The sequence below is a fragment of the Antedon bifida genome, chromosome 1 (genome assembly GCF_963402885.1).
Source record: "Antedon bifida chromosome 1, ecAntBifi1.1, whole genome shotgun sequence".
Classification (NCBI taxonomy): domain Eukaryota; kingdom Metazoa; phylum Echinodermata; class Crinoidea; order Comatulida; family Antedonidae; genus Antedon; species Antedon bifida.
Genome location: NC_136226.1, coordinates 10,062,640 through 10,089,058, shown reverse-complemented (window position 1 = coordinate 10,089,058; position 26,419 = coordinate 10,062,640). Strand labels below are relative to the sequence as shown.

General features: G+C 33.1%; 2 protein-coding genes across 2 annotated transcripts; both read right to left on the bottom strand.

The window, feature by feature from the left end:
* Nucleotides 1-35: 35 nt before the first annotated feature.
* On the bottom strand, nt 36-13,769 carry LOC144834511 (uncharacterized). The gene is made up of 11 exons (XM_078689345.1): nt 13,376-13,769; nt 10,879-10,946; nt 9,845-10,066; nt 7,564-7,776; nt 6,868-7,077; nt 6,290-6,469; nt 5,464-5,685; nt 4,452-4,775; nt 3,417-3,540; nt 3,070-3,164; nt 36-2,889 (listed from the first exon to the last, which is right to left on the bottom strand). The coding sequence occupies exons 1-11, from the start codon at nt 13,579-13,581 to the stop codon at nt 1,838-1,840; spliced, it is 2,916 nt and encodes a 971-aa protein (XP_078545471.1). The 5' UTR covers nt 13,582-13,769; the 3' UTR covers nt 36-1,837.
* Nucleotides 13,770-14,364: 595 nt separating this feature from the next.
* Nucleotides 14,365-21,854, bottom strand: LOC144842891 (synaptic vesicle glycoprotein 2C-like). The gene is made up of 10 exons (XM_078699875.1): nt 21,462-21,854; nt 21,174-21,215; nt 20,851-21,012; nt 20,351-20,513; nt 19,965-20,244; nt 19,349-19,426; nt 18,661-18,854; nt 17,377-17,606; nt 16,635-16,794; nt 14,365-15,937 (listed from the first exon to the last, which is right to left on the bottom strand). The coding sequence occupies exons 1-10, from the start codon at nt 21,736-21,738 to the stop codon at nt 15,754-15,756; spliced, it is 1,770 nt and encodes a 589-aa protein (XP_078556001.1). The 5' UTR covers nt 21,739-21,854; the 3' UTR covers nt 14,365-15,753.
* Nucleotides 21,855-26,419: the final 4,565 nt, after the last annotated feature.

Genomic DNA, 26,419 nt, shown 5'->3' with positions numbered 1-26,419 from the left:
TTTCAACAAGTACAGTACATACATTTGCATATAGCATCACCCATATACCAGACTCAACAATCAATATTGCAGTTATCCATAGATATATTATATGATATATTTCAAATCTCCTTTTTTGTACCGGGATTTACTTTGGTTTTAGTGACGTAGTATACCTTAGTGCTGGCACGATTTCATGAAAATATTGCTGTTGTTTGCCCACATAGTTACCAATACAATACCTTTTCGATTGTACACAATTGATACAATACAACCGAAACGAACTCTCTGCAAGTCATTAAAAATTGTCAGCAATTTTCTCATTCTCTTAACCAAACGCTAATTTTAAATGCTGGTATTCCCCTGTCTCGTAGGACTAACAGCCAGACCATATAATTTCAACAGAAATGTCAACAGAACATATATTTTCTTCCTTCAATTGTATAACATTTTTTTTATTTCATCATACAAGACATTACAAAGGAAACATAATAAAATTAAATTGTATATCATGCTAACAAATAAAGTGTAAAACATTTTAAACACCGTAAAAGAATAATTAATATGACTAAAAGTAGAATAGAATTAAAGGAAGTAGATGCTCGAGAAGATTAAAAAAAAACTTGTATTAGGCCAGCCTATACAGACGACAGTAAGAAATATGGACCGAAATACAAACGTGGCCAATTGTATGGCATTATACGATATATTGTCTAATTCAATCTCTACCTTGGTTTAAACTGATATATGCGAAACTTTTAGTTATATTAATCACAATTAATACCAATACTCCTGCCAATCTAAGGACCACATAACATTCTACACTCAAAATGAGCTTTCTTTGGGGTCATGTATTGCTGTTAAAAAACACAGATGTATAAGGAAAATAATAGCCTTTAGGACAATAATATTGATAGGCTATGATAAATATCAGGAACTATTGTGGTAACTTTAATATTTCCGTTTCTTGTTTATGTATTCGCAAATTGGAGTGGTATAGTCGTTAAACGTTATTACACTAAAGGCTTTCATACGAACTGTTTAAACATAGTCAATAGAAAGTAACGTCCTTTTTATTGACACTTTCATGGGTCATAGGTCACAGTTGTACAGTAAGCTTATAAACCTTATTTATATTATTATGATATGATCTTTTTTAATTAATGAACAAAAAAACCCCCAAAATATACAAATTACGAGGCTGAAACAATTTAATAGTTTAATTTTAATTAGTTTTTTGTTTATTTCTCAAATCATTAGAGGTAGGTAAAAATGAATTATTGAATGTCATATTAACTGAAAATAAAATACTCTAGCATTAAAATTTCAATGGCAACGTGTATATAACACTTATTTATCGTAATACAACATCGCGTAATTCTTTGTAATTTTGGACTGCTTCAAAATAAATGTGAATACAGTTATATAATGTACATAATAATAATGTATGCATATAATCCATTTAAAATTTACGCAACGCGACTACGTATTGAGGTTGATCAGAATGACATTTTGACTCGACAGCTGCATGTGTTTGCGTCGTGAAAATAAAAGGTCTCCTTTTAAGCACACACTATAAACATATTGGCAAAATACCACTTCTAATTTTACTTAATTTACTATCGGATATTCAATATCCTTAACAGTTAAATGCAGTAAGCCTATACAAAGTCAGTAATGATCAACATTTCTGAATATTAATAATTTATTTTATTTATAGTCAAGATACATTTTATACATTTTACACGTTTAAATAGTTTTAATGCAAACCGGCCGACCCGGGACTGACCAGCCGACGGGGCAAGTCTTACGTTCGTTTACGTTGAAAACCGTTCAAAAACTTTTTCATTTGCCTGTCTTAAATTATTTCATATACATCAATTGGTTTTGGTTGCGACAATCGTCGATGCCTTCCGATCCGTTCGTTTACGTATACCGATGACGGTTCCGTAGTTTTATGTTTTTTAAAACGTGCGTTTCCATCAACAATAGACGATACAATTTGTTTTGATGTTTTACTCCCAAGAACAACACCATCAGTTGACGAACGAGTTATGGTTGGATCTCTGACGTCATTCTTGCTATTCTTACGATGTGAGCTATCACTGGACGATCTTAACAATGGAGCAGACGTGTCCTCTGAATGTTCCATCACGTGACCTGATGTTGTGTTAAAACGAATTTGTCTTCCTCCTCCTGTATGGTTATCCATGCGTCTTAGTTCGGAGTCTGATTTTGAAAAATTCTTTATCATCCTTTTTGTCCTAGGTTTGGGTTTCACATCAGGCCCTACTCTTTGTTCTGATTGGCATTTAGCCTTTGACCTTAATGGCGTTTTTTGCTGAACCCATTCTCGTAAGGAATATTGAGGATTAACCTGAGTCTTCGTTTCATTAGTATTAGGATAAATAAGTTCTTTGGGTATGCTTGATAAAAACAACATATTTTTATTTGCACTAAGATCCTCTGCCAATCTGTAATCTTCACATTTTTTTCTTCTTACTTTCGTAACTGAATCATTCACGTAACCATTTACGTCATTATTAATTACTTCCGGATCAGCAAAAGCATAATATTCAGAACTGTCACCTAGTAACAATTCTTTGTTTCTGAGCTCATACGGACTGCTATACTCCGCCCCTGGGGGTTCATTACATTTTCCACGCATTTCTACACTTTCCTGTAAATTAGCACCAAAACCCGGGACATCTTTTTGTTTAAAAATCGCATTCCGTTTTGCAGCATATAACATTCTATTCAAACGATTAGAGTTTCGTTTCATTGGGATAGGTTTGTTTGTCGGCGTCATATTAGACTCGACATTTTGCGTACACAGGCTTGTCGTTTCATGGAAATCTTTTGTTTCAACACCAGAATCTTCAGACTCCTTACTGCCTCTTGTGGTCGATTCTGAAATAATTGAACAAATAATATCATTTAGAAATATTCTTGATGTGATAATCCCTATTGCAGCTAGCAGGCACACATAACTAACCCATAACATCAACAGGGACAGGGAGGGTTTAAATTATATGAAGAACTTTACATAAGCATACATATCACGCTAGTTATTCATATTTTTCAGTTTACCTCTGTCTATGCCAGGGTCTTCTTCTGAAGGTGTGGGAAAGATCCACATGTCAATGCTTTCCACATCTTTCGGATAGTTCTTCAAACTTAAGTGTCTGAAAAAGAAATTGTGCTTGTTAGCCTGGGCTAAATGAAGTCTGTTAAACAATAGGTCTACAGTTTTTTTAACTGAAAAAAAAGGTAATGATAACGATAAATAAACAACTTTAATCAAAAGAGGTAGGCCTATTATTATGGTGGTGCTGGATTGAACCTATGAAGAGTGTCTTCAAGATTGTTTCATCTTAAGTTATTCAAACTGCATGAATGAGTATGTTGTTATAAGCCAAGCATCGTCAAATAGATACCTGATAAAACTGTTAGTTTTTTTCGATTCTCCTAATATTTTCTTTCGGAGACAACACAGCACAAAGCAAACGAACAACGCAGCAAACAAGACGAGAACCAAAGCACCAACACCCATGACGTATGCTACAATAGAAACAAACTTTGTAATGATTCGGTTTTTGGAACAACAGAATACCGATAGTTTGCGATATTTTAACTACACCTACCTTTTGATTCGGGAGCCATAGTTTATCAACCTAGACGACAACAAAGTAATGGAAGATGCTGCTTGCGTACACTTAATATTTTACGCACGTGTCTCTTTCACTAATGGCGACTTCGAAACAAATCGAAATCTGTCTAATTAGATCTACATATTACCTGGTCCTAATCAAATTGATAATTGACCGGATGATCTGGATGTACTACAGGACAATAATAGGTTTGTAAAACAGGATTGGATAATTTTCTTTTTTCCGGAAAATGATTATACATGTTGGGCAAGATGGAAACAAGCATGCATTTTCAGACAATATAGTTTTATAACACAATAGAACGCCTCCTCCGGGACACCCCTAATCATGGAACACTTCCCCGATAATGTTCAGGAACATGATAGATTGATATAGGCCGGCTTTACTCAATTAGGACAAAAACAGGACTTTCCAATTTTACCTCCCACACTGAGCGCGGTTTTATTTCCTGAATGAACGAATTTGTTGTTGTTTGCGAATCATAATGGTTTTGCAAAATCATTGTAATCAAACAAAATTAACTTTCCTTTCACTTCTATTAATTCCCGAGTCATTAAAATACCTGGATTTTAAACCGACCATTGATTCCCAATTTTTAAACACACTTTATGAATCAAAGATTTCTGATTATGTCTGATTATAATTGTTTTTTGGTAGAGACCAATGTCCCAGCAAACGAATATTTAAATTGGTGTCGATTAAAGATGCGCCACTCTGTAAATACATTTTGTTTTTGTTTAAGTGTATGTATGTTTCCCATGCATTTAACTAAACATTTTGTCCTTCTCCCAACATGCTTACCTGGACAAATGCATTCTCCAAGAACATCACACTGACAGCCAAGATACTCCAAACACATCATACCACACGCCTGAGAGCACGTATTTGATTGGTCTACGATACACGTAACGTTACAACGCGCAGTCCCCGTGACTGGATCGCAATTTCCATCATTCCCACATGGACACATTCGGGAACACTTATAACCCCATCGGTTATTGGAGCACAGCCGATTGCAGTGTAGGCCTTCGTAGCCATGAGGACATATGCACTCGTGTGATACAGGGTGACATATTGATCCTGAGGGACATTGTCCAACTCTACATGACTCTACAGTTGCACCGCCTGAAATTGTAAATATTTTAAATAATAATACAAAACAGTGAGAAAAAAGTATATTATAATTCGTAATATAAGGGTGGAATATAAGGAGCGGTGTTAAATCTACTGTGAGTCGTATAGGTATGTTTGCAGTAGGCTAAACATTCGCCAATTAGATATGTAATGTTTGTATAGAATTTAAAAATGACAATCTTTAAAGCTTGTTTCCCAACGCAAAGACGTATCTATCATCACGCCGCGACGGATCACCCGAACTGTTGTGACGTCGTTCGTTGCGTCCAAGTCGACGCTGACGTTGACATAATTATTACAATGGAAATCTTTCTTACAAATTGAAATGTCAGTTTCACACAGTTCGGTTTTTATCGGGAAATTACGTTCACTTTTACTTTTTTACCACATCATACACATGGTATTCGCTGCCAGAGTTGTACGGAAATAATATATATCGTACAGTACAGTAGTTAGTACACGGGAAATTCCCATAAATAGCTGTGCTCAACAAGAAGAAATGTTAAGTGGACATTATTAGTCCGTTGGCCTAGTTCAGAGGCATGTCTGGAGAGTCAGCGCTTTCCTAATAAATGCATACGTCAAAACAATACGTCTACTATGGAGACTGAGAGAAAAACGGCAAAAGGGTGACTCAAGCGTTTTTTATTTTATAATAATAATGATAATTGTGTTTTACCTTTATTGCAGTATTTCTGTGGTTCTCCTACATAACAAAATTCCCACGTTGTTGCTGAACCGTGATTTACAAAACACCATGGTCTATCCCGGCCAGGTGTATACCGGCAGTAGTTATGTCGTCGCGAGTACTGTGTTTCGTTCCATGCGTTACATTTTCTACCTTTCTCAGTTACCGTTAATTTACCACTGTAATCTTGTGCGTCATTTTCTTTAAAACATTCTGTGTCTAAAAGTATTAAAAAATGAAATAATAATGCACATCTCCATCAAAAGGAAAGAAAATGTTAAAAATTAGGCCCAAGTTATCCACTGAATATGGGCACTTTTCTATCAGTATAAAGGTAAAAAAGAAAATGAAATCAAGTATATAGTGACGTCATAAATACATAAAGCCCTGACGCATGCGTACAAAAGCCTTACATTTCGTCATCATTTGAACGCGCGCGTCAACTCTGACGAAGGCTACATTTTCATCAGTATTTGAACACGCGCGTGTACGAAATGTAATTAATTTGGATTCAGCAGTGTAATTTTAGCAATTCTTTTGCTTTCTTGTTGGAACTGAATGAGAGTATCTATTATATTTAGAGATCAAAGTGATTATCAATTATATTTAGTCTAGAATCTAAGAGATTGACAATTAGCACAGCAAATTGCAAAACTAACAATGCTAAATAATCTTACGTTTGCTTCAAGAAATTTAAACGTTTTATCAGAAAGTTTTAAATTTCAACTTTGTAGCGATATTAACAAGTGACCAGAGAACTGTATTTAAAATACAATTTTAACTTATCTTTTATTTTATATAAGAAATTTGAATTTACTTCTCTGAATTTCACAAGCGTACGGCATTGGAGTTGTACAGTTGACAGATCTTATAATTCTAGATGCATCAACTACTGCACATAAGTTATTGCCTTGTGCTAGCCTATGCTTGGAAACATAATGTCCACTAAACAAGTCACCATTCCCCCAACGCCATCCATCACTTCCACGAAACAAGCCTGCCAGAAGGAATAATACATACACACTATATAATCAAGGCAATCTAACAACAGGATGCTGAGCTCCGGAGATCAAAGGGTTTATCTGTGGCTGCGAGTTCCACACAACTTAACAGACACCGCGCGCGTCATGGAGAATGTACATAGAGTACAGTATGTTGGTATTTGTCGCACCTAGACTTAAAATCAAAGGACTGTTGCAAGTTCCTATCCTGGCAATGCGAGCTCAGTGTCCTGTTGTTAGATTGTCTTGATATAATCAGGTCATAGGTCTATACAGATGGCACATACTCATCTCATTTCTTTAACCGAGGTCTGATATATAGTTGAAATAGTTATTGTAAACCTGAATACGTAGTGAGGCTAATCATTTAGAGACCCAAACCACCTAAACTTACCAATGAATATATTAGGCCACGTGCGTGGTGATTCTAATGTTTCTCCGGCGTTGTAATAACGTATCTCTAACGATTGGTCAAATATTAGAAGATCTCCGAAGTTATGCCGTTTACAATCCATGCGGGCGCTATACCAGTCTTTTGGATTATCTAAAACAAATCTGTAGCAATTTCCGTCAAACTTCTGAGAGTACCCAGGAGGGCAGGCTCCTGAAACAAATAAATAAGGAACGTAAATATTATGGTCAGGGGAGGATGATGGACGCTATCCGAACGGCGGACACGGAGAAGATAGTTTCAGTTAGGCCTATACACCAATAACAAGTGATATTAAAAATAATGTAGGCCTATTTAGGAAGTTGGTTAAGCACCGAAATGTTATGGAAAAGTTTGTGTTTTTTTAAATGAGGACACCAACGGAAATAAACCTGTTTAATTGCGGTGGTTTTTTTTTTGCTATTCTGATCGAAATCTTTACGTTAATATAATTGTCTAACTTGTATTTGAATGTTGATCCTAATTATCATGTGTTTTGCTTTTAATGGAAGATTTATATAACCTTTAACTCCCATTTCTAAGTATTGCTTGTAATTTTGTTCTCATACATTTTTCTTGTATACTGTTATTGTAATTGTTTTTAACCAAATGAATGAAATATGAAATGAATAACTATATTGAAATAATAGTTTGACTTACTTCGAACTTCACATATATATCCTTTAAGGTTAAAACATCGTCTATCTTCCCATATCATTTTCATGCCATGTGTTGAATTTCCAATACTGATGCAACTTTCCATTCCGTCTTTATTCTCGTCTGGTTCACCAAATTTAAAGTTGTGTCGTACCGCTTCCAGCGGGCTACCGTTTACCCATACTAGCGGGCCGTCAACTGAAATTTCCCTCAAACCTATCGTGTTCAAATAACAACAAAACAATGTTAATTTAATATATATATATATTCGAACAATACCATGAAAAGACCCAGTGATCTAATGGTTAGGACATCTGCATATCAAGCAGAAGGTTCCGGGTTCGAATCTCGGTTAGGGCGACAGATTTCCTCATCTTTATCGTTTAAAACAATTAATTCAATAATTAAATTTCAGTATATTACCGGGCGGTTTAGAATTCATGTTCTGTGCCTGATGTGTTTATATATATAATAAATGTTTTCTATAACGGTTTAAAAAATATAACTCATATTATTATTTCAGACAACTTAAAAAAGTTTAACGACAGAATAATGTCACTTAGGATTAATGTCGTTATTCCGGATTTCGGATAAAACTTACGGGCCAATTGAGGTCGAATAACCCCGATCTTATAAGGTTATCGCTATACAACCAAGCGTGGATTAACGAATGTATGATTTTATCTGAAATCTATAGACAGTATATTACTTTTTTTTTACTAAACAAGGCGCCATGCCAAAATATTTGTATTTTTAATTTCAAAACAAATTGGAGAGATATAGTCTTGTTTAGACACTAAAATGTGAAAACATTATTTTTTTTTTTAATAATATATAATTATATAGTTCAAAGTTACTATATTTAGTTCAAATGCATGATGTTATATGCAATTTATAGAATATTACTTTTTTTTAAACAAGGCGCCGCGTCAAAATGTTTTTATTTTTAATTTCAATAAATTTAAACAAATTGGACGGATACGCAGTCTTGTTCAGATTATTAAAATGTGAAAACATATTTATATTCTTTTTTTATATAATGATAGTATAATAATATGTATAAGCTACTGTAAAGGCTCATTTATACTATGACGATAACGATCGACGATAAATAGATAAATATGCGTTTTCCTACATAAACAAAAGCAATATAAAAGGTTTTCATCTTAGAACTATAATCATCTATTCTGCCTTTGAAGAAAATATTATTTTCACACGTCCAATCAAATGACGTCATGATTTATAAGAACAATAATATCGTGACGATTTAATTGTTCTTATCGATCATGACGTCATTTGATTGGATTACGAACAATTTTTTTTATCAAAGACAGCATAAATGGTTATCATACAGTTAGAATGAACGCTAATTTCTTTTGGAAAAAGAAAGATAAATATTAGGCTTGGACACATAATTATTAGTATCACATTCGATGTCACACGATTGTCTAATGACTTTGTAATGTGATGACATTTACATAACGTCATTGAAATCAAATATCAACCAAAAACAACTCCGTTAACGTAATAACGAAGATTATGATTGTTTGATGATGAACTTTAAAATGTTGATTTCATATTTAATCAATTTACATTGTATATATGGTATCAAGCCAGCTTTCGATGTTAAAATAATTATTACATTAAATTATTGCATTTTGAATAACACGGAAACATTTAAATCATCAACATAAATATCAGGGAAGAGTTAAATTACTTTATTTTATTTAACACTTCCCTGATAAATATGAATACATTATTATAAACTAAGAAAATGATAGTGTAGTTTTTATAAATTGTTGTCTAACTTACGTAAAGCTGACTCAATATGTCTAATACAGATTGTTGCATTAAATAAAATTTCTTTTTGAACAACCAAAAATTAATATAAGCGAACTTACAGTACGTTTCTACAACCTATAATACCTATTCTACAACCAGATGAAATTCTTCCAACAGATTGTTGCAGGTGAGATTCAAGCTCAAACTTTGGAAACCTCAACCAACATGCGGTTATAGATTGATCTTTGGGACAAGGTACAAAGAGGAGGGTACTTATACTGGAGAAGGCAGATTCAAGTCCCACCTGGAATTTAATGCATTTTGTGATTTCATTCCACTTAGTGTGGTAGTTTTTAATGATTTTGTGACTTACGTTCTTTCAACGAACGTATTAGATTAAGTTTAACCTGGTTAGTTTCCTCTACATCTGTTATGGAAACACTAGACAGAACTTCTGCCATTTTACTTCACAACTTGATGATAGTGATTTAATTATGATTACCTATCCATGCTGTAGTCATTGCAGTGGCATGTATTTCCTTTCTGACGTACATCTCTTCCTCTTCATTGTCAATGACAACCAAATCAGACGATACCCTAGTCTTTATAGAAGGTTGCGACGTCATCTGGCAAGCGTTCCTAGCTTCGTGCCAAGAGGCTGATGATGTCACTATCTTATAGCAACCGTCTTTGTACCCGCGTTTGTAATCGACAGGGCAGTGTTCTGAAGAAGAAAACAAAAAACGGCTGTATTAAAAAAAATCTTTTACAGATTTAAGATGAATCAAACTGTAAGTGAAACCCCTTAGTAAGGGCGTATCGTTCATTTCAAACACAAAAAAAAACAATGTTCAACTTTGTTTGTTGAAACAAAAACTGTAGCTTTCAAATGAATTGAACCAAAGATTACTGATCTGACAAAGTTAGCAATACCTGATAAAACAACGACACACTTTTACATCATCTGAACTATTTAACTTTATTAGTGAGTTTGTCAAGTTGATCTTCGTTTTGAAATATATTGAGCCTAACACAAACAAGTTGTCATGTTATGCAATGACTAAATGCAGAGGCTTTTTCCATTCCTTCACCTGTCTGACTCTATCCACTTAATCACTGGCTAAAATTAGATCAATTTTCGTAAGCCATTCAGTTGTTGTAATATTTCAATTTTTAATTTTTATCTATATAAAAAATTGTTTTTCAATCAGTTTCGTGTGTTTTTAATTATTGAGTAATCTTCTAAATAAAACTCTATACACTTCCTTGTTATAAAGAAAATAAGACGGAAACGTTGGGTGGGTTTTTACAGGGAAAACAGTTTGGAGTTATTGAATATATTTTCTTGCAAGAACTGATGAAATAATATAATAATATTCATAATGTAACGTGTATTTCTACGTTCATAAATGGAGAGATATAGATGAATTATTTTAAACTAATAAAATGTCATTTTGTATTATACAATGTTATTTTCAATCAGAAATAAATGTGCTATCAATCGATTAATATACTGTTAGGCCTATGACTACTTACGTCGAACACATTTGGCATCTCTTCCTTGAGTTTTACCCCAACCGTCACAACACTTGTATTCTATTCTCCTAAAAACAAGGTATATTTAAAAAATCTTATTGTTATGAATACTTATGAACATCATTATCTTCATCCTAAAATTAACCAAATACGTTACAAAATAAGGTAAGAGCTAACAATTATGAGAGAGTCTTTGTTTCTTATGAATAAACGCATTTACAGAGTCTTATTTTGATGGTTCGTTGTTCCATGCTATGAACAAATATGAAAAGACAAGGAATGAAATGAAATTCAGCATGGATAGTACAGGAAGTATTTATTGAGCCATCTTACTCACATCTACGGTAATCTAACACAAACCAATAAGTGACTGAGAAATAAGAAAGTTGATATTATACGTAAATTAGAATAGGACGACTATGTACAGTATTTAGTATAAAATATTCTTTTGAGATCAATACATAGAAATGGTAATTCTATGGTAATTTTATCAGGATGAGAGTCTAAGATCGATTAACATCACCAGGTCCCTGAGGGCGCATTAAATTTTTAAGACGGAAATCATTACTTGTTGGTAAATTAATTAATTGTAATTTAATGAAGAATTTAATATTTACCAATCCTAGTCTTGTATCAAACCTACTTGAGGAATGTGAACCATGGCCCCAGCAGACTGGTAATAACCCCGGGGTGGTTATAATAGACAATTATTGACCGAGAGAAGTATGACGACCCATTTATTGAATTAGTATAGATGAAACGATAGGTTAGATATGCTATTTCTAATCAATTGATTCGATTTGAACGGTTTTTATTAATTTTCAATTGAAAGTTACTCTATATCAGCTAATGACTTGATAGACAACAAACTTAATTTAGAACAGAGCAATCCTTGGAGAGAAAGTGACAACCTGAATTCGAAAATGTTCGTAAATATGAGATGAATTAAAGCAAACTATCAGTGACTCATTTTTTGTTTATAAAAAAATTGCTTGCCATATTATCATGATGTCGTTCCATGGATGAAACACTTTTGGGGATGTTTTTTCCATTTTATAGATCATTCGATTACACAATGATGCGTGTAGGCCAACCGTGTAAAGAAGTTACCTCCATGTTAACATTTCGGACTAAACGGAAGGTCTTTCATTAAGCGACATATTTCAGTAGTAGGCCCAAAACTGTAGTCCCAGTTAGCAGTGAAAAAAATAGGACTTCGAAGTAAAGGTCACCGTTATTAATTTCAGCAGTAATATTACAAACGGATTAGGCCTACTAACCCATTTATGGCTACATTCATAATTAATTGTATCATTTCAGTATAAGTCAAGAGTGCATCTAATTGTGATAATTTAAAACAAATCATAAAGCTAAAATTTTATTCACAAATTTAGAATTTCCTAAGAAAACCATTGTACAAAAATATAACCTATTACTGTAAATGGTTAGTGTATATATACACTGCTGTTTATAGTCAACGTAACTAACGATTAGAGCAAAAATAGCACGATTTATATAAATACGATAGATTTTTAAGAACATTTTTTCCTAAATTAAACAAACGGACAATGCATCATTTCATATTAACCGTTTCTATTGATGAGTCTCACGATTTTAATCTTTTAATTATTAACTTTGTATTATCAAAGTTATTATACACTTTCAGTAAGTTTAATGTTAGTGTAGGCCTACTAAATGTCAATGCTAAATCACAACCTACTCAACTTTATTAATTATTGTCAGTAAAGACAGACATGAGATAATTGGCACACCAAATATTAGTCAGAAGAAGTCCATGGAAATAACTGATTCCGCACAAACCACTGTTTTATATCATGTTTTTTTACATTTAGTCATCAACGAAAGCCAGTAAGTCAAAGTTATTAGACATAATACAAATGACAACCATTGATCTTAAGTGGTTCCTTTCCAAGAAAAATCGCCAAATATAAAACGATGAAATAACCTGCCAAGGTGGAGAAAAAATCAAAAGACTCGAACTCGGAATCTTATGTTTGATCTATGTAGGCCCAGGGAAGAGTGAACTTACACTCTCACTCTCACTCTTCCTTGGTAGGCCTATATTTATAATGCATTAAGGTAAACCATCATCAACACAATGCTGTAATATATGACCGGATGTCACATTTTGTCCGTGTATCATGGAATGAGGGTTGTCGAATCGGCTGAAATGAGCGAACAAAATAGAAATGTCAAGCTTTTAACATTATATTTCTTGTAAAGCCGATCGACGTTTGGAAGCCAGCATGAGCAATGGTCTTTTTTTAAATAGAAAAGACCAGCTGGTTTAGGGGCCTAGCCGGGGATTGAATCACAGTCATGTTTTTATACCATACACATTTTTTTAATGAAACATTAAAATATCAACAAATTACGTTACCTTCTCTCTAAATTAAGCACAATAATATTGTCATTTTTACTGCCTTTACATACATAGTAACAAATATCAAATAAAATAAAGTGTTTCAATACTTACTGTTTCCCAGGTACGACGGGTTGTTTTATAACGGGATACCGACAATCATTTCGTATATCGGGACTTGCATTTGGTAGCGTCCCTGTCGAATCAGGAATTTGGGCCACTGAAAACTTTAAATAAAATCCAAGGAATACGAATATAAATATAGATGGAATACCCATTGTACGATTCTCAAAAAGAGTTACGCATAACCGTGTGTTCATGAACAATCACGTTATCTGCGGGTAACTGCGTGTGACCCAAGATTAAAGAATTGACGGTAAGTAGTACTACAGTTGTAATGTCATCCATATACATCCTTCCATTAGCAGCCTAGAAATATATCGATTGCCTACATTTGTTCTTCCGTCGACGTGCCGTCAACACGTCCGATTACATCCACTGGAGTCGTTCCCAGCACATAAGGACTTGGGATGATCGAATACACACGTAGAAAATCGCTGAACATTTCCAGTGAAGAATGACAATCTGAGTTCAGATATTGTCACTTCCGTTTGTAGAATAGCCCGACATCCACAGAGAGAAGTAGTGTACTGATGACTCATACAACTTCTTTTTAAGGTTTGCTGTGTTCAATAAGCCACAACTTATCATTGCCATACCGAAAGATATGATCAGGAAAGTAAAATACAAAAATAAGTTTGATATAGGCTTACAATACTGCGAGATTACTAAAATGCTGGTGATGTAGCACAAATTACCAAGTAATTGTATTACAAAATACCGTCGATATTGTTAATAGACTGACTGACAATGTACTTTTAAAACTGTTTTTTGTTTTGTTTAAGAAAACAATATTAGCAGTTTTGAGATTTAAGCAGAATCCCGTTCAATTATCAAATTTATCGTGTAAACAGTAAATAATACAGAAAGAAAACAATACTATAGTGTAGAGGAACAGTTTTATATTCTCTCAAACATTTATTTCAACGATGTTTTAAAAAAAGGAAAAGGATTTTTTTTTCCGAAAAAAAAAACATTGTTTCTCTTGCTTTTCTAAAAAAAATCTCTCTCGGCAATCTCTTTCAAAGCAGACTTGTCCCGTTTTAAATCTCAGCATTGGTATAACAATTTTAAGAAACAGTAATTTCTCCATACCGATTTTGGTTTGGATTTACAGAAAATATAATATACAGGATAATTTCTATTAAACCTACGTTCACACTAAGCCTGTAAAACAAATTGTGAAAATGGGTGTAGTGTTTAAGAATAGAACCATTCACACTAACGCATTCCGTACAAAATGTACATGTGTGATCGAAACGTAACTCGAAGTTTTCTCCGGACGTAGTCTAATTCGTCATCTTGATTTCCACTATATTATTCATTGAATACAAAGTGATTTTTTTTAAACATAACCACCTTCATTAATTATTACATGTAGGTACTGACGTAATAATGACGTCAACTAGATTATTTTCTTACATGAATCGTCCCCACATTAACAACATTAAATATAATATTTCATTCTCAATTTATTTTTTGCCTTGAGATGCTTCCCGTAAATCTTTCTCATCATTAAATAGTCTATTTGAAGTTTAACAGTATCAATTTAAACAAATTAGATTCCTAAATGTGACGTAAAAAACAACAAGTTACTAATGACAGTTACTCATTTTTACAAAAAAATGTAATTCTAAACTTTATTAAAACTGGAAGAAGAAATTATGTATTTGATTAAGAGTAATTTAAATAAATAAGATTAAATTTTTTTAAATAATGTCCTAAAATCCACAATATATTCACAAATTGTATAAAAATAATATTTTTTTTTAAATGTTAACAAAATTAAAAAAGGAAATTCTCCTTTATAATATTATATACATACATATTACAACTACAAGTTTTTAATATATTATTATTTTATTCTTAATTTTTTGTAATGTTTTTAACTTTGTCCAAAGATATGAGTTGGGTAAATTTTCAGCCTTTTTTTGAAAGACGATTTTAAAGGACATATCAATATCGTTGGCGGCGATATACTTGTGAATTTAAACAATACACCAAAAGTAGTCATTTCAAAACACTAAATCAACAATTAATATCTAAAAATGCAATTAAATAGGTAAATCCTAAAAAAAAAGGATGTATAAAAAAATATGAAATCTATCTTTTTTATATTTATATTTTTTTAACAAATATATTAAATCAAATTTATTGTTTATCATATTTATTGTACAGTAGTAGATTATTAACAGCGTCTTTGAGATTTCTTCTATAAATTTTATAAAATAAGATATTTAAAAAACTATATATACTGTATACCTATAATTTATCTGAACTTTAGTTATGAACAAATATCAAAATACCTACAAGTGGCGCTTGTAAAGGAATACTAAAACGTAAAACTTTGGGGCAAGGCTATCAAAATGTCGTCATTCTAAAGATTTGCGTGTTGTATTTGGTAATGCCCAAACAAGTAGACCACCAAATACCATTAAAATTGCAACCATAAAAATAGGCACTGCACAGTAAACGTTAATAAGTGCACCAAAAACCAATGTACTACAAATTGCACCGAGTCGATTCGCTAAGGCTATCGCACCGATAGCAGTAGATCTAAAATACAAAAAAAAAATTGAATAAACAAATACTTTTTCATTTATTATGTTGAAATATACACTTTGCCTGTATCCTAGATGGATTGATCAGGTTTTGTAGCCGAGAGCAGCGATGTCCTGTATTCATCATTTTATGATATTTGTTGTCTCTCAAGGAATAAAGTACAAATGGGGCGATTATATCAACCACATCTTACCGCTAAAGCCCGGCAACTGAGCCAACTGGCACGAATAACACTTTGCTCACAGTGTGTGCCAGACAAATCGTGAGGAATCAACCACGCGTGCCGGTGAGGAAAATATCTATTGTGTTTAATATTTTTTGTCACGCGTGTCATTTTCCTTAAGTGTGCGCCGAACATGAGCTAACAGCTTACTGAAAAAAATTCCACTTTGCATTTATTACAATATATCAGCACGCGCCGTATAGCGTAGTAAGTAATTATCCAATCAGAAACTCGCGTACGCATTTAGTATGCGTCCGATAGAACTCGATCACAGTTTGCGGCACATGTTATTCGTGCCAGTTGGTTCAGCCGATAGCTACAGTGTGCACCAGGGCTTAAATCCCCAAAAGCAGTATGATTTAACCTTCCAAATTTTAAACTAAGTTGTTCCTTTAGTGAATTAAAATTAGTATACTGTACATGGTCTATATTTAAGAAAACAAATATAAAAAATAAATAAACTTTTACCTGAGATGAGTGGGATAAAGCTCCACTTGTAAGACGTTAAATGAATTCCAAGCAATTGTACTAATACCACCAAATATACACGACATGATAAGCACTTGTGTTCTGTTTCTTACCAACCAGATAAAGAACACTGAAATACCTGACAATATCAGGCTGCTACCTAAAACATAATAATATAGCTTTTATACAAACAATGTGTTTATCTACACTAAGGCTGTGTTTATAAAATTTGAACATGTCTTTAATTTTAGCGTGTTGTAGGGGCCAAGGTCAACATACCCCCTTTGCAGTTTTAAATTAAATCGTAATACCGTGTTATATACAAGATTTGGTCAAAATGTTCACAGCACATACTTTTATTTAACAAGAGGTCAAAACATACGCCAATAGCAACCAGGAATCCACAAAATGTTCAGATTCAGCCAAGTAGCCTGTTTCGCAATTAAAATCTCATTACACTGAATCTCTTCGATGTTATACACACTTCTTGTTTAATATGTGTGTAATAGCATGTTGTTTAAACGCGCCCTATGATACTTTAACACTTATAAAAGATGCCTTATGAATAGACGTTTGGGGATATGTTACGATTGTATAGAATGAGTGTAAATGGTCTTATTAAAAAAAAATAATAGCATTTTCCACGATTTTTATGGGCCAGCCAATAGACCAGAATGTAGGATCAGTGTGAATGCAGCTTTAACCAAAAAAATTCTAAAACAAAAGGTAAAACTAAACTTACTAACGAGTGATCTTCTACCAACAACATCAATTAAACACGTAGCTATTATGTTACCAGGTAGATTTGACGCAGCAGTATAGAATGAATCTTTATATACTTGTGGGTTATACTCAACAACACCATTGATACAAGTATCGTTGGTATCGCTAGAATTACTGACACGACACGCGGACCCTGTTATTTCTACTTGTTGGAATAGCACCGGAAACCAGATGTATAAACCATAATAACTGTAAAAACAAGGGGTGAAATTTATAACTATACTGTACAATTTTACAATTTAAAGTACAGAAGTATCAGGGAAGACTGAAATTACTCTTCCCTGGAAATAAAAAATACTTTTTAAATTTGTATACAGTATTTATGTTGCATAGAGATTAATTTAAATTCACAATCATATTTTCATCCACTAAATTTCAATCTAATTTATTTACAGTAGATTCAACAAATTATTTAATAATCATCAGAAAATACACAAAAAATTAAGGTATTAATGTTGAAAAATCATAAACTTAAAAGGTGTTCTGCATATTATCAGTGAGTTAATTGGTTGCAATTGGTAAACCAGTTTTCTAGAATAGTTTGCCAGACATTGTCTCACATAATCTAACTATATCAATAATTCACATCTCTGCTGTTCCAATATATTTGTATACTCAGCGATATTTCTTATTGACAATGCATGTTTGTCTTCATGTTTAATATACAGTTATGTAAGTATGTTCACCAGGCTGTTATTAAATAGGGCCTTAAGGTAATTATGCTTAGTCATGTAAATTTAAGGTATTTTGCTTGAATTATTTAAAAACCGATCAGGTGCATATTTAAATATGGCCGTATGTTGTTCTCATTGTAAAGGCATATTATATAATTTTGAATAAAGGATAAAGGAATTTTGTAAAGTTTTATTTTTATAATAGTTTACGGATTTCTTAACAATTTGTGGTATTTTCAATTAATTCTTTTTTAATGTATAACAAACTTCTTGATAGTCAACTTGGCGATACAAAGTGTACAAAACAGGACAGGGCTTAAAATGGCTGCCATCTGTTCAAAATCATTATTCAGTATATATAACAGCATGAATACAATAGATTAATTATATTATTATTGGTAATGGTAACAAAATGAATAATTCCTTGGTAAAAGTCTTCAATTTTACATATGGCAAGAGTTGTATAACAAATTCTCACAATGACACATTCAATACATAACATAGGAGTTAACCCTCTAGTTTAATTATATAACCCCTTTTACTTTATCTTAAAATACAGAACCACTTACCCAAATGATAAAGTTGATATAATGATAAGCTGTAATATAGTGATTTTACAAAGTTTCTTGTCAAATAATTCGGCAGTAGACCTTAACATTCCTATTAAATTGTCCTTATAGTATGCTATCCATCCTAAATTACTTGATAGTGAGACTCTCTGTTGTATTTGATCTTCACTTGCAACACTGCGTAAGGAAAAAATCTAAACAAAAATTAAAAATATTATTAAGTTAGGTAATTGGTTAAAGTGTAGTCTACCAAACGTTATTTTCAAAAAGCAAATTGACCTCTTCTTAAGGTCCTTATTCCATATTTATATAATTTACTGTATCTATTACATTACAGTATTGGAATTAAAATTGAACAAGAACAACAAGTTTAGAATTAATTTAAGGCAATATAACCTACTTTTAGCTAAATAAAAAGGTTGGCACTTTATTTTACAAAGTGTTCTGCATAAAACTGTGTACCAAAATCAACAAATTTAATCTTCTTAATAAAAAGTAAAAAGTATGATATTACAATATAGTACTGTAGTAATAAAAGGTACTAATTCGACTTTAGTAGGAAGATATAGGAAGAATCGGGACTTTCATAAAAATTGACCTTTGTGATTATTTGACTTTAATGTAGCAAGGTCATCTTCTACAATTCTAGAATAGAATAGAAACTAAAACTATATTTCTTTAAACAAACCTTAAATCCTTTTCTTGTTCCTTTATTTAGTAACCACATTGTTTTAAATGCTTTTATTGCTTTATCTTCCTGACCATTCTGCAAGAAATATTCATAATTGTTTCTTGTTATATTACCTAAATATTTATATAAACTATAAAAATAAATGTCATTGGACCAAGTACTAAAGAAAGTATATTCAACCAACAAAACAAGAATTGCAAGTCATCATATCACATTTTAAAGTGCAGATCTAAATTCAATATATCTATAACTATATTGAATTTGGGTTTACTTTTTACAATGATAATATAAGTCAAATATGAGGCATCCCTATTGTAGAAAATACATTACAGAACCATTCAACTGTATTGGTATACATATAAACAGTGTAAATGGATAATAAAATAAAATTTTGTTTCTTAAAAATTCGCTTTGACTAGTTGCAGACCAAATAAAAACAGGGCTCAAAATTGTCTTTTCTATCCACTAACAACTCACTCACTGTGTAACAAAAATGAACATACATTGTACATAACAATATGGTAAGCTCACATTTATTTCATATAATGTGACCCACAATCGTCCAATGCAATCTAGTTAGTGTGTGTTAGTTAGTGTTATAAAATACACTTACCTCAAGTAAAAACTTGGGGCTCTCCGGCATAAAAATGAATGTTAAAACTGACGTAAAAGCAGGTACAACACAACAGGAAATAAACACACGCCAGCTAGTGTAGGAAAAACCTTTACTTGAGTTGTTTATACTTTTTGGAATAATTATCCAAGCGATTCCTGCTGCGATGATGTTACCGCACATCCAAAACATAGAAAGTAAACTTATCATTGCACCGCGCCACTTTTTAGGCTGAAATTCACCAAAATAACTAAAGATCACTGGAGTGGCTCCACCAACACTAAAATACAAAGAAAATCAATGAATTACAAAACACATGCTTACTTTATTTTAAGATATGGGGTTTGAAAATTTACATTTCTGTAAAGAATAAACAAATACCTTACCCAACGCCACTTAAAAAACGCATAAGAACAAAAAGCCAGTAACTCTGTGCAATACTCGACAACAGACCAAAGAGGGCATTGCATGACAACGACCATAGCAGAACCGAACGACGACCTCGAATGTCACTCAGAGCACCCCAAACATAACCACCAACCATCATTCCTGAGGAAAGAACAAATTACGAGAATTCAAAATACAATTTCAAAATTAGAACTGAACTAGTATCTAAACTTGTGTATGCATTCAAGTGATTTTGTTTTAATGATTAATCCAAAGCTCTGTCAACACTATCAAACTATTTTGACAAAAAAAAGTGTGATGTTTCCAAATATGGTAGTGATATTCCCAAATATGGTAGTGATATATGACATCATAATGCCCATATATGGATAATAAAGTATGATAATGTAGACAGAGTTCAAGTCTCTTTATCAAGAACATACCAAAGTATATTTTCATCTTCAAGACATGTATGGTGGTAGTAACATTAAAATATTACCCAAAAATATAGCTGCACTGAGTACGCCAAGCTGGAAACTGCTAAGGTCCATCTCACATTTTGCAGATGGTAAGATAAATGATATGCTTAAGGTTTCAACGGCATCGCTGGCATTTGCCCAACCACATACTGCTAATAGCAGAATATGAAACTTTCCAAAACCTAAAATTTACAGTATATATAAATAAGAATGAATTTTAATCTTAACTAATTAGGACTTGGTTGATTCCTCTACTCAAATGTATAACAATTCATTATTTAAATCTATTGTAAAGGTTAAGAATAATAATTAGAAGAAATGATAATTTAAGAAACAAACCTACCAACAATTTCAATTGATTCATCGTAAGATAGTCCAGAACCATCTAAAAAAATATTTAGTAGTTAAAATTTAAATGATATTTAATAAAATATAAAAATGGTCACATACAGCCGCAGCAGTGTTTATAAATTGTATGAGTTTTGATGTGCAGGTTGAATATCGAATTGCTGCACTTTTTTTATTTGTGTGATGTTCAGATAGTACTAAGCAGGAATATTGATTTATTGAGGTCAGTCTGTATGTAGGCCTAGGCCTAGTAGTACAGTAGGTCGACTGTAGTAGTGTTTACCTTTGTCTTCTCTTTCATCATCTTCATCCTCAGCATTTAACAACGGAGTGTCTTCCTCAGTTGATAACATCGAGTCTCCTTCAATTCCATATTGTACTGTACTATTGACATCTTCCATTTCAACTGCTTCTGTCCTTTCGTTCTTCAAATTGTTCCGGGCGGGAGAGCGATTTGTTGCAGCTATACCTGTAGCCGAAGCGAGCTGGTCACCAGTGTGGTGCATAGGCCTACGAAGTACACTGTGGTCATTACCGATGGTATTATTTAATGTTTGCATAGAGGAATATTAAACCTAATCGCAGGCGTCCGCTATATAATGATGAAAGATTTGAATACTGTAAACACAATGACAATGCAATAAAAAAAATACCGTATAGCAAACAATACAGAATTTCCGGGCCTTGTTTTGTGTGTGTTTACTATCTCGTATGAAACGTGCGAATAAGGTCAATGAGATGAGGTCACTTTGTAACAACTCAAGCGTGTCATCACAACAAACTTCATTTAAAGATACAGTTTTGTCCCTTAAGCAATTTTTTTTTCAATTTTTTTTTAATATGCCATTTTAAAGTTACATAATAATTATTCACTGTTTGAAAAGAATACTTATATTGTCTCTCAGACAATTAGGCTAGTCAATCTAGCATTTTGAGTGAAACAAATTGCAAACAGAGATTTTTTTTTTTTAAATGGTTACATATGATAAGGTGATTATTTTTTGAGCATCACACCTCTGACACTCATCCCGAAGGTATGCAAATTAGCTTAAATATGCAAATTAGGGTGAAATTACAGGGTTACCATATCTTCAAAACTACTAATCCTAGAGAGTTCGTTTTTGCACAGTCTGGTTCAGAATATATATATTTATATTTGCTCTAATGAGACATTTTACAAAAAAATGACCGGAAGTACCAGATTTTGACCCTTGACCCCATTTCTCAATATTTACATAAATATGTGATTAAAATGTCTGTAGAGACTTTTTTTTTGGACTCAATGACTTGGATATTGTTTTTCAATACCCACCATAGAACTGTATTATAATTCCCAAAATCACACCTTCGTCATGCACCTCGAAAGTATGCAAATTAGTAGTACAAGTAATATTAAATATGCAAATTAGGGAGTGAAATTACAGCGTTGCCATATCTCGAAAACCGCTAATGCTAGAGTGTTGATTTTTTCACTAAAATATTTAAAATATGTATATTTATATTTGCTCCAATGAAACATTTTACAAAAAATTGACCGGAAGTATGACATTTGACCCTCGACCCCATTTCTCAATATTGCATATATAATGAAACTAAAATGTCTGTAGAGACTTTGTTTTGCCCTCAAATGACTCAGATACAGGTTTATAATAGCCAACATAGAACTGTTTAGTAAATCTCAAAATCACACCTGTATCACTCACCTCCAAAGTATGCAAATTATTAGTACAAGTTACATAAAATATGCAAATTAGGGGGTGAAATTACAGGTTCCTATATATCGAAAACTACTAAGGCTAGAGAGTTGATTTTTTCAATAACTTGTTCAAAATGTACATATTTATATTTGCTCTAATAAAACATTTTACGAAAAAATGACCGGAAATACAACAATTGACCCTTGACCCTATTTATCAATGTTTGTGTACATATTGCGACTAAAATGTCTGTAGATAATTTTTTTGACTCAAATGACTCGGATACAGTTTTCCTATCGTCAGCATAGGACCGCTTTGTAATTCCCAAAATCATAATTTTGTCACACACCTTGAAAGTATGCAAATTATTAGTACAAGTTACATGAAATATGCAAATTAGGGGTGAAATTACAGTCTTCCCATATCTCGAAAACCATTAATGCTAGAGAGTTGATTTGAATTTAGAGTTGATTCAGAATGTACATATTTATATTCGCTCTAATGAAACATTTTACGCAAAAATTGTCGGAATTATGACATTTGACCCTCAAATCTATTTCTCAATATTTTCATATAATGCAACTAAAATGTCTGTACAGACTTTGTTTTGGCCTCAAATGACGCAGATACAGGTTTTCTATAGCCAGCATAGAACTGTTTAGTAATTCTCAAAATCACACCTCTGTTACTTCGCTTGAAAGTATGCAAATTAATAGTACAAGAAAGTTGCCATATCTCTATCGGTCATTAGCGTTTTCGACATACATAAGGCAATTCACTGTAATTTGCGTATTTCATATAGCTTGTACTACTAATTTGCATACTTTCGGGGTGCTTGACTTATACTGGCTATATAAACCTGTATCCGAGTCATTTGAGGCCAAAACAAAGTCTGTATACATTTTAGTTGCATTTTATGCAAATATTGAGAAATAATAATAATAATTATAATATTAATATCCTGGATGGTTCTAGGACACCTACCCCCTAGACAGTTACCCTCCGGATGTTTACCACCCGGACAACTACCCCCTTAGGACAACTACCCCCTTAGGACAACTACCCCCTTAGGACAACTACCCCCTTAGGACAACTACCCCCTTAGGACAACTACCCCCTTAGGACAACTACCCCCTTAGGACAACTACCCCCTTAGGATATCTACCCCCGGTCAACTACCTATTATACACTGTTGCAGAGTCAGGTTGTTCCTAGGGGGTAGTTGTCCTAAGGGGGTAGTTGTCCAGGGGGTAGTTGTCCTAAGGGGGTAGTTGTCCGGGGGTATTTGTCCGGGGGGTAGTTGTCCTAAAGGGGTAGTTGTCCTAAAGGGGTAGTTGTCCTAAGGGGGTAGTTGTCCAGGTGGTGGTTGTCCGGGGGGTAGTTTTCCGGGGGGTAAATGTCCAGGGGGTGAATATCCGGATACGTCCTGGATTTATATAGCGCCTAATGTTGTGAAACCTCTAAGCGCTGTACATAAACTAATACGAAAAAAGGGAATTCCAACCATGCCAAAAAAAACCCAAACCGAAGTATAGAGATACGCCTTCGTCGCTGAGATATGGGAAGACTGTAATTTATTTATTTATTTATTCACCCCCTTATTTGCATATTTCATGTAATTTGTACTACTAATTAGCATAATTTTGAGGTGCATGACGAAGGCGTGATTTTGGGAATTACAAAGCGGTCCTATGCTGACTATAGGAAACATGTATCAGAGTTATTTGAGTCCAAAACGAAGTCTCTACAGACATTTTAGTCGCATTATGTATGCAAACATTGATAAATGGGGTCGAGGGTCAATTGTTGTATTTCCGGTCATTTTTTCGTAAAATGTTTTATTAGAGCGAATATAAATATGTACATTTTGAACATTTTTGAAGTTATTGAAAAAATCAACTCTCTAGCCTTAGTAGTTTTCGATATATAGGAACCTGTAATTTCACCCCCTAATTTGCATATTTTATGTAACTTGTACTAATAATTTGCATACTTTGGAGGTGAGTGATACAGGTGTGATTTTGAGATTTACTAAACAGTTCTATGTTGGCTATTATAAACCTGTATCTGAGTCATTTGAGGGCAAAACAAAGTCTCTACAGACATTTTAGTTTCATTATATATGCAATATTGAGAAATGGGGTCGAGGGTCAAATGTCATACTTCTGGTCAATTTTTTGTAAAATGTTTCATTGGAGCAAATAGAAATATGTACATTCTGAATACGGCTGTGAAAAAATCAACTCTCTAGCATTAGCGGTTTTCGAGATATGGCAACGCTGTAATTTCACTCCCTAATTTGCATATTTAATATTACTTGTACTACTAATTTGCATACTTTCGAGGTGCGTGACGAAGGTGTGATTTTGGGAATTACAAAGTGGTCATATGCTGGCTATTAGGAACCTATGTCTGGGTCATTTGAGGGCAAAATAAAGTCTCTACAGACATTTTAGTCACATTGTATATGCAAACATTGAGAAATGGGGTCGAAGGTCAAATGTTGTACTTCCGGTCATTTTATCGTAAAATGTTGCATTAGAGTAAATATAAATATATACATTTTGAATAAATCAGTGAAAAAATCAACTCTCTCGGACTAGTAGTTTTTGAGATATGGTTACCCTGTAATTTCACCCTAATTTGCATATTTAAGCTAATTTGCATACCTTCGGGATGAGTGACAGAGGTGTGATGCTCAAATTTTCATCTCCTCATCATATATGACCATTTAAAAAAAAAAAATCTCTGTTTGCAATTTGTTTCACTTTGAGCTGTTTTTTTTGCTAGATTGACTAGCCTAAATGGTTTTTGGTTAAAATTGCAATGAATATTGTTAAACTAAGTTACAATGGATACGGTAGAAAAGAAAGAAACATATTATATATTAGGAATGTTTGGGTCCTCCTAAATACCAAGACCTACCAAGACCTACCAAGAACTACCAAGACCTACCAAGACCTGTCAATTTAAAGTGTTAATTTAACGAAATATGATATATATAGACTTCTAATAGCATTTCCAACAATTAAACCTCAATTCCAGCGCGATATAGACACCAAAAATGTTACGAAAATGTTAAATAATCGACAAGCTTCGCGAAATGAATTATTGATGCATACATTGCGTCACAAATGTCCATATTGCGTCAACTAGTATGGCTCACTGACACTCGATGCAGTTCTCCTGTCGTAGGCCTACTGGGTCGTAGGCCTACATTTAACATTTTTGGTGTCTACAATTGAGGTTTTATTGTTGGAAAAGCTATTAGAAGTCTATATATATTATATTTCGTTAAAATAAAATTGACAGGTCTCGGTAGTTCTTGGTAGGCCATACCAGTTGACGCAATACGGACATTTGTGACGCAATGTATGCATCAACTCAGTTCGTTTCGCGAACGCGAAGCTTGTCGATTATTTAACATTTTTGGTGTCTATATCGCGCTAAAATTGAGGTTTTATTGTTGGAAATGCTATTAGAAGTCTATATATATCATATTTCGTTAAATTAACACTTTAAATTGACAGGTCTTGGTAGTTCT